At 22.6% G+C, this 13,088-nt stretch overlaps 2 protein-coding genes across 2 annotated transcripts; one reads left to right on the plus strand and one right to left on the minus strand.

Moving 5' to 3' along the window:
* Window positions 1-3,833: 3,833 nt before the first annotated feature.
* LOC129606049 (GILT-like protein 1) lies at window positions 3,834-8,535 on the minus strand. Its single transcript, XM_055516103.1, has 4 exons — window positions 8,318-8,535; window positions 8,042-8,206; window positions 7,606-7,782; window positions 3,834-6,849 (listed from the first exon to the last, which is right to left on the minus strand). Exons 1-4 carry the CDS (start codon window positions 8,420-8,422, stop codon window positions 6,604-6,606), a joined length of 693 nt encoding a protein of 230 aa, XP_055372078.1. The 5' UTR covers window positions 8,423-8,535; the 3' UTR covers window positions 3,834-6,603.
* A 1,480-nt stretch (window positions 8,536-10,015) lies between these two features.
* LOC129606048 (ruvB-like helicase 2) lies at window positions 10,016-11,900 on the plus strand. The gene is made up of 3 exons (XM_055516102.1): window positions 10,016-10,165; window positions 10,300-10,587; window positions 10,640-11,900. Exons 2-3 carry the CDS (start codon window positions 10,324-10,326, stop codon window positions 11,768-11,770), a joined length of 1,395 nt encoding a protein of 464 aa, XP_055372077.1. The 5' UTR covers window positions 10,016-10,165; window positions 10,300-10,323; the 3' UTR covers window positions 11,771-11,900.
* The last annotated feature ends 1,188 nt before the right edge of the window (window positions 11,901-13,088 follow it).

Here is a 13,088-nt window from a genome sequence, read left to right on the forward strand (position 1 = left end):
TATTTCTGTTTCTCGTCTTAATTAAACTAATCCTTATTGTCAATGGTACTAAAAACCATTTCTTAGTACTTAAACAAATTAAAATAAAGAACAAAAATTTGAAATTTAAAAATTTTTGTATTTGTTGTATTTTTTTTCTATACATATTCTATGTATGCATTAAATTTCAAAAATAATATGTATAATTAATAATCAATTAAATTACAAAATAAACTTTTTAATCTTTCATTAAGTCATTAGGTCATTATTTTTTTTTTTATTAATTGATTTTAATAATTCATATATTTGCTCAAAAGCAAACTACTATACGGACAATGGTATACAGACAGTGCAGAAATAAAAAATTGGGATTTTCTGTTTTTTTGCATTTAATTATGTATTTGAAAATTTTAAAATTATATTCCATTTAAAATTACCTAATTTATTTAATTTCTAATCAGCTTACTGTTTAATTGAATCAATCTTGTAATAAGCTTAACATATTAACTTAATAAAGACTTATATTAGCTTAAGCAAGAAAATTTGCTTAATAAAGACCAACTTTCTCAAAAAAGAATACTTAAGAACTTCCAATTATAACTTATAATTTAAGTATTCTATAATTTGCTTGCACAATAAATTCATTTAAATTGCAATTATTATACAGTCGACGTATAAATTAATTAATTTATTAAATTATTAAATTATCGTAAAAATAATTTCATCTACATTATTTTTTTATAATTTTTAAATAATTTAAATAATAAATTTTAAGTTTATTCCAAAATATTATAATTTTTTTAATATTGAAAAAATATTGAATTGAAATGCATAAATGAAATACTTTGAAATAAAATTAGTATCTAATAAAAAATAAAAAACATGTAAAAATATTGAAAACATTAAAAAAAAAACAACCTGTATATTTTGTAAATAATATTGGAAATTATGGATAAATAAAATTAAGGAATAAAAGTTTGAAATTTTAAACACAACTCTTAAAAGTTTTCAAATTTTTCTCGAGAAAATCAAAAAAATAAAATAAAAGGACAAAAATAAAATACAAGAACGGAAATCAAAAAAAAATATTTTAAATAAAAAAATTTTATTATTATTTTTTTTTTTTTTAAATCAAAAAAAAATATTTTAAATAAAAAAATTTTATTATTATTTTTTTTTTTTTTTAAATTAACAAAAAATATTTCATTAAAATCTGAAAAATTTGATCAAATCACAAAATATTTTTTTTAGAAATTATTCTCTAATTTACTACTCACCGCTATGATTTTAAAAAATCAGGTTAAAAACAAAAATTAAATTATAATTTTTTATTAATTTTTATTAATGAATTTTAATTAAAAAGATTATTTTCAAAAAAGAAAATATTTTTTATATTATAAAATCCAAAAAAAAGCAGAAAATTATTTTTAAAAATATTTCTCAATTATAAATTAATAAATTATATTTTTATAGTTCCTTTTATTTCAAAAATTTTAATTTAAAATGGAAAAAAAAAATTTATTTATAATTGAAAACAAATTAATTTTTTAAATATTCATTAAAATAATTAATTGCAAATTAATAAAATGAAAATAGTTTTCAAAAAATAAAATCAGGATCTAAAGGATTTCAAATCCCTTTTTTAAAAAAAAAATTATTCTTAGCAACCAACTTTTTACTTTTACTTTAACAACAACTTAATTTAAAAACTTTCGAAATGAATTTTTTTAAATTAAACAATCACAATAGATTTTTTGAACATCAGTTTATCGCTATTGCCAATTCCTTTTCCTAAATATGCAAATTTTTAATAAAGATTCAAGTTAAATTTTAGAACCAATCCCAATCCATATACAACCTACATTTTATTTATTAATGCACTTTAAAAATTCTGAGCTTTTTAAAGAACAAAAAAAGACTAAAATCTCTAAACAGAAATATATGAGATTTTTTTTTTAAATTAAAATAAAACTTATATTTTACTGCCAAAAATTTAAAAACAAAATATAAAAATAAAAAACAATAAATATTAAAAAGGCTGAAAATTAAGCTCAATATTAAATAAGAATTTCAAAACACCACAATATTCAGAATTGCTCGTTCTTTTTTTATATTTTTATTTTAATTTCCCTTGAAATTACTTCAATTCATATAGATCCTGATTACACAGAAAATATATATATATATACATACATAATATAATTAATTATAAAATTCCTGTAAATAAAAATTTAACTTTTAATCAAAAAAACAAAAAAAAAATATTTTTGAATTAAAAATATTGAATTTAAAAAAAAATATTAAAAAAGTAAACTATAATTAAAATATAAAAAAAAAAAAATAAGTAATATTGTAAAGATTGTATATGTAAGTGTATAGATTTCTAAATAAAAAAAAAAAAAAAGTAATATAAATGAAAATGAAATAAAGAAGAATTTATAAACAATATTTGTGTTAGAATTTTTTCTCATTAACAGCAAAATTTTTAAAGAGTTTTTACAAATCATACAACTAAGGTAGCAATTTAATTCTGAAGAACATTATGAAACAAAGTACCATTGGTCTACTACTTTCCCAGAAAAAAAACCCAAATGCAAATATAACTATGTATGTCCCAAAAAGTTTTACAATTGTTTAAACCTATATAATTTCGACGCATTTATGCAAACTCTTTAAGTCTTATAACTACAAAACGGGTCTTATTATACATTTATGTTAGATTTTTCTAGCATAATTTCGATTTTTCATTTTGTTTCTTTCGATTCGCCGGCAAGGTATTATAGCTTTGTTCGAGTTTAATGTGTGCTGCCAGTTTAAATTTTTTACAATGCGATTTTGTTACAGAGTAGCAAGCCACTTGCGAATCGCAAATCAACTTACGTAAATTTGCGACTTTCGTATTATTTTTACATAATAAGCCTTCTGAAATTGTTTTTTAGATAAGGCCCTAAAAAGTTCATTCAAAGAAATTGGATTTCAAGGCTCAGTAATAGGAGTTGAGATACTCAGAGAGGAAAACTGAAATTTTAATGATGAAATCACCTCAGCTTAAATAATAGTTACTTCAAAATGAATTTTGAATATCGATATGATTAGTGTGTGGGAAATAATTTTTCATTTAGAATTTTAAAAACTAATTTAATTGCTTAGATACTCGTAATCTAGTTGGTGTTATTTGAAAAATACTTAATAAATTTCCCATTTCGTATAAAAATTGTAAAAATTTTTTTTCAAGATCTAGAAATTCCTCATTTTAAAATAATAAAAACAAAATGTTATATAAAATGTAAGGCCCCCTTTTGTATGCGGTTACTTACTCATTAAAATATACTCAAAATACAAAGTAAATAACAAATGTACATAAGTTTTTATAAAAAAAAAAACATAAAAATACTATATTTTTCACGTTCAAACTCATTTCTGTATGTTGATTATTTAAACCTATTCATTGTAAAATGTTTACTTTAAATACAAATTTTGAAAAAAAAGAAATTGTTATGTGTTTATTTTACACAACAAAATTAATTTAAAAGTGAAAATATGTAGTTCCAAAATTTTAGTATATTATTAGCATTTTTATAATATTAAAGGTTTGATTTGATTTTAATTAAATTTAAAAATTCAAATAAAACTACATTTAATTATAAATTCTTTGGAATGTATATTTAAAGTTTAATCAATATTTTTCTTTTACTTATCTTATTAATTTATACAATATAATTTATCTTAATAATTAATAGAATAAAATTGTATCATAAAGACATACATTTAGTATAACATCACTTTGTCTAAAAATAAGTAAATGCTTAGAAATATGTTTTTTTTTTTGAATCGTTCAGAAATCATTTACTTTATAATTTCGTTTGAATTAATTTTTTTTTTTGTCAATATTGATATTTTGGATTATAAGATAATTTAATTATAAGTATAAATAATTGAGTTTTTTTTTTTGTAATTTTTTTATATAAAAATGTTAGGTTTTTTAAAAGATAGATTGTATCGAATAGATTGACAAAATTTAAAGAAAACAAAGAAAATTTTATAAAATAGACTACCTTTTTTCATATTAAATTTTACATACACACATTCATAATTTCTTTTTTTTTTTGTAAATAGCTCAAAATGAAATTAAATTGCTTTTTATATCTAAGCTTAATTCATTAAAAGTATATGGAAATACTTGGCTATGCTCTTATTTTTTTTTTGTTAAATAGACAAAAATGATGAATTCTGAAACTAAATTTTAAATTTGATTCGATTATGCTAAAATAAATCTTCGAATAAGCAATGTAATTCCCCCTTTCATTACATCTGGATTCCTAATTTAATTATAGGTAAAAAAATTTAGTTTATTTTGATTTGAATTAATTTTAGCATATTCTCTTTTTTAATTTGGTCTTAAAACTGAAAAAAAAAAACAAAATTTTTAGAACCATATAGCCCTCAAAATTTTAATGCATAAAAGCTTTAATTTTATGCTCATAGGTACATTAGCTTTAATAATTTTTTTATAATTTTAAAAAAAGCAATTTATGTTATTTTTAAATTTTTATTTTTTAAATTCTAAAAAAAATTCTTAACTATTTTTTTTTATCTTTATTGACTAAATCTATAAATCTCATTAATATTTTATATTTTGATCCAAATAAAATAGCACACATTTTAAATTAAGAAAATAATAACAAAACTATGAAAAACGAATAAATTAATAGTACTTAATATTTTTAAAATAAAAAAAAAAAATCTCTTCAATTGTTCTTTCTACATCTTAATTTAGTTTACAACCATTTAACACTTTAAATTTTGGGATTAAAATCTATTGCTAATGAAACAAATTTAAATTTTATATATATATGCTCTATAAATGATTTACTCCAATCCCAAACATTAAATTTACAAATATATTGTATATTATATGAAAGTATACATACATCTACATATTTATGTCAGTGGGTTACTTGTTTTTTTGTTTTGTTTTTTTTTTAACTACTAATCATAACCAATTTGTACTTTTATTTCAGGCAGTGCAAATGCCATCATAGTAGTTGTTACTTAACTGTTACAGTGATAATGAATTGAGAATTGGAATTTATGATTTTAGGCAATATATGTATGATTAAAATGAGATCTATAATTATTTAGACTACGTTTTATTATATTAATTTAAATATGATCAAATTTAGCAGCACATTGTAAAAACATTGAAAAAAAAATTATTCTAAAGTTTTCAAATCATTTAAAAAATGAAGTTAAACTTTTTTAAAGCATATTTTGTGGTTAAAAAAGTTGTTTTTAGGGTGGATAGTAAAAATTTATTCTACTGGCAAAAAATGTGTAAAACTTTAAAAAAAATATTTTCTAGAATATAAAAATAAATCACGTAATAAGTTATATTTTAACAATGCCATACATAAAAACGGAAAGAATTTAAAAAAAAAACTCATACAAAATATTTTAGCAAATTGCTAAACTACAATGCATGAGTTCTACAAGAATTTCTTCATTTAACGCAGTAGGAAGAATAGAATATTTGCATTAGCAAATGAATTTGTTCATAAAATTAATTTCACACGTAAACCATGTTTTTTGTTCATAAATTTGCTTCTAATTACTTAGCAATAACATTAATGATAATTAAAAACAATGAGGTATAAGTATAAAAAAGTATTTTCAATATATTTAAAATACGTTTAATTTAATATTGCACGACTATAGAAATTTCTACATTATTTTCCAATTTATATATTTAAATTCAATCTTAGTTTTAGTTTCCACATTAAAGAAAGTCCAAAAAATTTAAAAAAGAAATTTTATGTTCTCTTTTTCAAATTAAGTGCAGATTCGTAAAAAAAAAAAGCAATAATAATTATTATTTATTTATCTGGGTGCACATTAGCTTCAATTTTAAAAGTGTGAAATTCAAAAAATTTAAATATGTACTTTTATTATATTAGAGACGGTATGTAATCAATGCATTCAAAATAGAAAAATGCATTTAAAACAAAAATATCAGTTGTTCAATTAAAAATTACAATATTCTGACAATTATATTTAAATATTTAAAATTTGTTTATGGTTTTTTTAAATAATTGAATTTTTTAGCATATTTTTTGTCTTTGTTCATTTAGTTTCCTAATTATTTAAACTGTTATTTTCGTTTGTTTTTTTAATATATTTTCATTTGCGAACGTATTAAACGTTGCAAAATTTTATTGCTTATCATAAATTAATATATATTGTATTTTTAATTAAGTTTGTTAGCAACTAAATACTTTACAACTAAAATAATATAACTAAAAATTAAATAGATAAAACCTTTCCTAAATTTTAATTATATTTAATGATTAATTTTTTTGATTTGGTTTCGATACATAATTATTTATCTCTTGTATTTTATGAAAATCACATCCAAAAATAATAATTATACTAAAAATTTTATCTAATAAATTCTATTATCGAATGAATATAGAAGAAAAAAAAATATAATTCTATTTATGTTTCCTATAAGAATTTTAATAAATCTAAAAATAGGATTTCATTCTATATCCTTCCGATGTGCGAAAACACCAAGTTTTTGTCTTATTTTTGTAAAAATTATCAAAGTCTTATTTATTCATATTTATACTACAGACAAATTTCTGGTAACGGTCCTCTACCTGCGGCAACTTTACACACTTCACCAAATAAATCTTTTAAAATTGAAGCCTGTCGACCTTGTGATCCATCTAATGTAACTGTTGGAATAAAAGATACAGGTGGCTTTAATGCATGTGTTGCTTCACCATGAAGTTTCAAAAGTTCAGAGCCGTGTGGACTATCATAACATTTTTGTATAAGTTCAGCTGTTTCAACATGATGCTCTCTTGTACACTAAAATTTAAAAATAAAAATTAAATTTACTCAATCAAATAATTCATCTAGTTTATAAAGAAAAATTCATCTGGCATGCACAAGTGCAATGCAAAATATGAATCATTGAAATTTTTTATTCATATTAACAAAGAATTACATATGGCTTATTTTAATTACTGGTTTTAACAAAGATCAAAACATGTTTAATAAATGCTTCAAAGCAAATTGTTAATGATTCATAATTTAACGTAGCTTGGTACACAAAATTTCTTTCATATTTCTGCACTTATTGTGTTTCAATTTTTTTCTTCTTGAGTAATATTCAATTCTGTATCGCGTGTTAATAATAAACGATTTTGGCTGACTTTCACAAAATTCTGTTGTGCAAACATGTATACAAATTAGGTACATGTTTTATGCACTTAAAACTATTTATAATTAAAAATTTAAAACTAGCTACAGTTTTTTAAGTAGCTATTCTGGTATTATTATTAATAAAATTTGTTCATAGTTAAAAAAAAAAATATCATGATTGAATATTAAATTTCAATGTTTTTAAAACTTGTATTAAATTTTCTTTAATTAAGTAATAGTTTACCTATGAACTTTTAATAATTTAAATATTTAAAAAAAATATATAAAAAAAAAAACATAAAGTTTCGGAAAACAAACAACATTTTACTTTGTTTTTTTGTTTATTGCAAAAATTTCACCTTCAAAATGAAATGCAGAAATCGGAAGTAAAAATTTTATTAAAATTAGATAGGTACTTACTTTTTGCATTGCTTCTTTTGGCAAACGATTGTCTCGAATCATACAAGCAACAACATCTAATTTTGTTTTAGGATCTTCAATGGCTTCAATTGCACATGCATGATAAATATTACCTTGGCACTCTAATTGTCCATGTTGGCAGTCAAATTTGAGCGAACCATCAGCATTAATTTCAGTCTAAATTATATTATATTAGAGTAACTTAAATAAAATTAATATTAAGAAGCAAAAAAAATCTTTAAAACTTAAGAAATTGATTAGATAAGTAATTTGATTTATCGCAATTTATCAATTATTTTTTAAAGTTAAAATGTACTTATATGAACATACATTTATATGAACGACACATTAAAGCTGCTTGATACTAGTAGTTTTATAACAAAAACACGTTGCAAAATTTTTGCATTAATTATTTAAATTATGCTGGTGTACCTACCTTTGCTTTTCCATATGGAACAAATTGAATTTCAATGAGATCGGGTGCTTTTCTGTAGGTAGGGACTAATTGTTTGAGTATAAAATTTTTTGAATCTGGACATAAAGATTCATAAAATACCATAACTAAAACTGGAGCACCAAAGGGTCTCACCATAATATCATCCTGCAAAAAAAATTTATTTGTTAAAATTTGATCATGGTTTAAAATTATTATTACGAAAGAAATATGCATGTAATGAAAGAATGTTATAATTTATTTATAAATATGTTTTACCGATTGCCATGACAAGGGAATACCGACTAGACGACATATTTGCCAAATAATTATTACTATAAAAATTATAATTAAAATTCTTCTTTTCGTGGCTGTTGTAAACATTTTTTTCTTCTTTCTTTTTTTAACTTGTTTGATAATTAAAAACTAAAATTATAAATTCCTCCGAAAATTTTCTAAGTCGAGCGTTCAAAATATTACACTTTACTAAAAACAATTCTTGTATTTTTTGTCTACATATAAAAAAATTTATCAGAAATAAAGTTTTGGTTCTTTTATACCATTTTCTTATTTATTCTTATCAAATGAAATGACAAAATGACAATAAAAAGTACAATATGTAAAAAGTACTTGAAAAATTTTTAAGCTTGTTCATTGAACGAAAAATTATTACGTTTGTTCGTTAGATTTTATTGTGGTTAGTATTTTCTTTTGTAATTTGTATAAAACTTGATTAAATAACGTAATAAAAGAATGGTATGAATGAACAGCTTTAAATGATATTCGAACTGATTTTCTTTTAATGGAAAACCAATATTGTTAAAAAATACTGTCAAAAAAGTGTCAAATGTAGGTATAGTGAGCAAAAAAAAAAAAATATCTCAGCTTAAAATTGACGAATCAAAGAACCTTCCAAAAAAAATTTGTTCGAATTTGTTGTTAGCTTGGTTTAAAAGCGACGATACAATGACTCTTGTGTTAAGTCTCATAAGAATGAGCTCTTCAGCGTCAGTTACACATTACGATACTAAATCTATGATTTCATCTAAGATTAAATCTACAAAAAACATTGATGATGGCTGTTTACATGTCATACTAACATTTTCTGATAGATTTAATGTTAAAGTTTAATAATTTTTATACAAAAACTATAACCAAAATAAAAATCAGCTGGTCCAAACTCTCGCAAAAAATAGTTTATCGTCATTTTACTTTTCAATTTGGTAGTAAATCCGATGAGAATTAAGTAATTTGTAATATTTACCGCCAGAAAAAGTCTAGTGTCCAGAACTGCTTACATATACGACTCTCATTAGACTCAGATTAAATTACAGATTTTATTGGACATGTATTTAAATTATGTCTTTAAAAATACATCTTCTTTTCTTCTAATTTTGCAAGATTAAATCTCAAAAAACGTGTTTTATACTTTTTTATGTATTTTCTTTCTGTATATTTTTTCAAAAGCAAAAAAGTTACCTTTAATGGGTAATTTGCAATTTGCAAATATTAATTTGATTAGAAATGTATTATGTTCATTTTATGCCTCACAGAGCTAAAAATTATATATAAGAATTGATCAAAAATTTTAAGGTTCTAAAGACTTTTAACATTTAGAAAAATGAAAAGTTTTAAAAATCATCGTAAATTTCAGTTTCGTCAGTTTTTTTAAATAAAACGAAATAATAAATCTAATTACCACTATAATATATGTACGTATAAAGCCTTAAATTGAAAATTATGTAAGTATCTAATTATTCAATGTGTAATAGCTCCACAAACAAATTTCAAAAATATTAAAAAAGTGTACATAAAAATTTCTCTTTAGTCAATTTCGTATTGCGATGTTATAATCGCTGTTGCAATACAAGATATGTGAACGTAGTTGTCCATTCCATTTCTGCTATTTTGACAACAATGTTAAGTGTTGCCAGTTTCATAACGTGACTGTCATTTAATCTTGAGACAATTTGAAATTGACAAATCTAGGAAGCCGCTTTTTACTTACATATTTTATTTGTTTTATAAAATTTTGCTTGCTAAAAAACATTTGTTTTTTGGGAAGTCCACAATTTTGCCAACTTCTTATATTTAGTAATTGATAAACTATTTTGAATTAAATTTAAGGTGAGTTACGGGTTAATTTCTTTAAATTAGATAAAAGAAGTTTCTATAGTAACGTGCGAATATTATGTCAGTCTTGTTACTGTGGATCCAAATTAGATCGATTTAATATTATTTCATATAATAATTTATTCTAGAGCTTTCTACATCTAAAAATCATAATGACGGAAACTGAGAAAATTGAAGTAAGAGATATCACTCGAATCGAACGAATAGGTGCACATTCACATATTAGAGGTTTAGGGCTTGATGATGTCCTTGAAGCACGTGCTGTTTCACAAGGTATGGTTGGGCAAAAAGATGCTCGACGCGCTGCTGGTATTGTTGTTCAAATGGTACGAGAAGGCAAAATTGCTGGAAGATGTATATTACTTGCTGGTGAACCGAGTACTGGTAAAACAGCAATTGCTGTTGGAATGGCTCAGGTTAAAAAAATTATTTCCATAAAGTTTTTTTAATACTATGTCGTGTTTCTAGGCTTTAGGTAATGAAACTCCTTTCACAAGTATGTCTGGATCAGAAATTTTTTCATTAGAAATGAGTAAAACAGAAGCCTTGTCACAGGCTTTACGGAAATCAATTGGAGTTCGTATTAAAGAAGAAACTGAAATTATTGAAGGCGAAGTTGTAGAAATTCAAATAGACAAACCTGTGACTGGAACGGGACAGAAAATCGGGAAAGTAACTTTAAAAACAACGGAAATGGAAACAAATTATGACTTAGGAAATAAGATAATCGAATGTTTCATGAAAGAAAAAATACAAGCTGGTGATGTTATTACTATTGATAAAGCATCTGGTAAAGTAAGTAAACTGGGACGAAGTTTTACTAGAGCAAGAGACTATGATGCAACTGGTGCTCAAACTCGCTTTGTTCAATGTCCAGAAGGAGAATTACAAAAAAGAAAGGAAGTTGTACATACAGTAACACTTCACGAAATTGATGTAATTAACAGCAGAACTCATGGTTTTCTTGCATTATTTTCTGGTGATACAGGAGAAATTAAGCAAGAAATTCGAGATCAAATTAATAATAAAGTTATGGAGTGGCGTGAAGAAGGAAAAGCTGAAATAAATCCCGGAGTTTTATTTATTGATGAGGTTCATATGTTAGATATAGAATGTTTTTCATTTCTCAATCGTGCTTTAGAAAGTGACATGGCTCCAGTTGTTGTGATGGCTACAAATCGCGGTATAACTAAAATTCGTGGCACAAATTATAGCAGCCCACACGGCATACCAATTGATTTATTGGATCGTATGATTATAATTAGAACTATCCCCTATACCGATAAGGAAATGAAAGAAATATTAAAAATACGATGTGAAGAAGAAGATTGTTTAATGAATACAGATGCACTCACAGTTTTAACTAGAATTGCTATTGACACTAGTCTTAGATATGCTATTCAATTAATTACTACAGCTAATCTTGTTTGTCGTCGTCGTAAAGCTACTGAAGTAACTATGGAAGATGTGAAAAAGGTTTATTCACTATTTTTAGATGAAAATCGTTCAAGTAAAATTCTTAAAGAACATCAGGATGAATACATGTTTAATGAAATTGTGGAAGTTAAACCGCAACCAATGGAATGTGGAGACGCTTAATCGGTAAATTGTATGTTAAACAAAAAAAAATTGTTTGAAATCATGCCTAATTGAAATGTTCAAATAGAAATATTTTAAAAAGAATGTTTATAACCTTTAATTTCATTATTTCGTTTAAATAAAAGCATTCTTTAAAAAAAAATTACTTTATTTTTTTTTAGATTTCGTATTTTGTTCATTTTAGACGATTGTAGATTTCTCTTATTTTTATCAATAGAAGGACATTCTGACTAAAATGTAGTTACATAAATTCGATCAAGATTTTTGTAAATTTTGCATACAAAAAATTGTAGGAAAATACGCATAACTATGCATTTACAGATTCGTCTTCGTCTGGCTTGAATATGCTTATGAATTTTTTTCAGAAATCTGTTTACATACTTAATTTCAAATTTTATCAGCTATCCAGATTTGCCGTTTCAATACTGGATCCAGCATCAAATGTTAATAAGAAAAATCTAATTTCAAGTGTATTGAAAAAACAAATCTATTTTCATAAAATATTTATTAGCAAATTATTGATATTGTTATTGCATGCAATGCTTTTTCTCACTTATTTTCAATAAGATAAATTTTTTTTCATTAATATTTAGTCTCATTTTAATGCTAAAAAGTTATTTTTTTCTTTCAGTTTTTCTAAATTAACTAACATTAAAATTATTCAATTTTTGATAGTGTTAAAAATTTATTTGAATTGCTTATAGTTTTGATTTTTTTTATTTTATTCTTTATATGTACTATGGTTGTTTTTAAGAATTTTAAAATAATGCAGGAAAATTTTTTATATTTTTGTAAGGAAAATATTTAAATATATTAATTTAATTTTAGAATCAATAATCATAAAATTACTAATTCTTATTTGAATGATATTTAGTCAAACGTTTCACATTTTGTAGTTTGTACAAATATTTAAAAAAAAAGAGTTGAAATATACATAAATACAAACTATGACTAGGAAAATCTTAAAATAAATACCATTATTAATATTACATTAGTTCTATTACCAGTAATCAGTACTAAATGAACATGTTCGCAATGTACATAATATAACAAAATTGTTTCTAAAGTTTTTCTTGTTTAAATTTCTGTTTTAAATGTTAGAAATTCTACCTTAAATAAATAACTTAATAATGTTTCTGAAATAAAAACAAGTATAAATTTGAATTTATACTTTTATGTATACTTTTATGTATATGCAAATGTTGCAATAAATATATTCATTTTTCACTGAAAGCATACCTAGCAAAACTAATTTACTTTTTGATTTAGATAATGTGAATGTTATTTAAATTATCATTATTTAAAAAAATATTAAGAA

This window comes from Condylostylus longicornis, unplaced genomic scaffold, assembly GCF_029603195.1.
Source record: "Condylostylus longicornis isolate FDR11 unplaced genomic scaffold, ASM2960319v2 ptg000017l, whole genome shotgun sequence".
Taxonomy (NCBI): Eukaryota; Metazoa; Arthropoda; class Insecta; order Diptera; family Dolichopodidae; genus Condylostylus; species Condylostylus longicornis.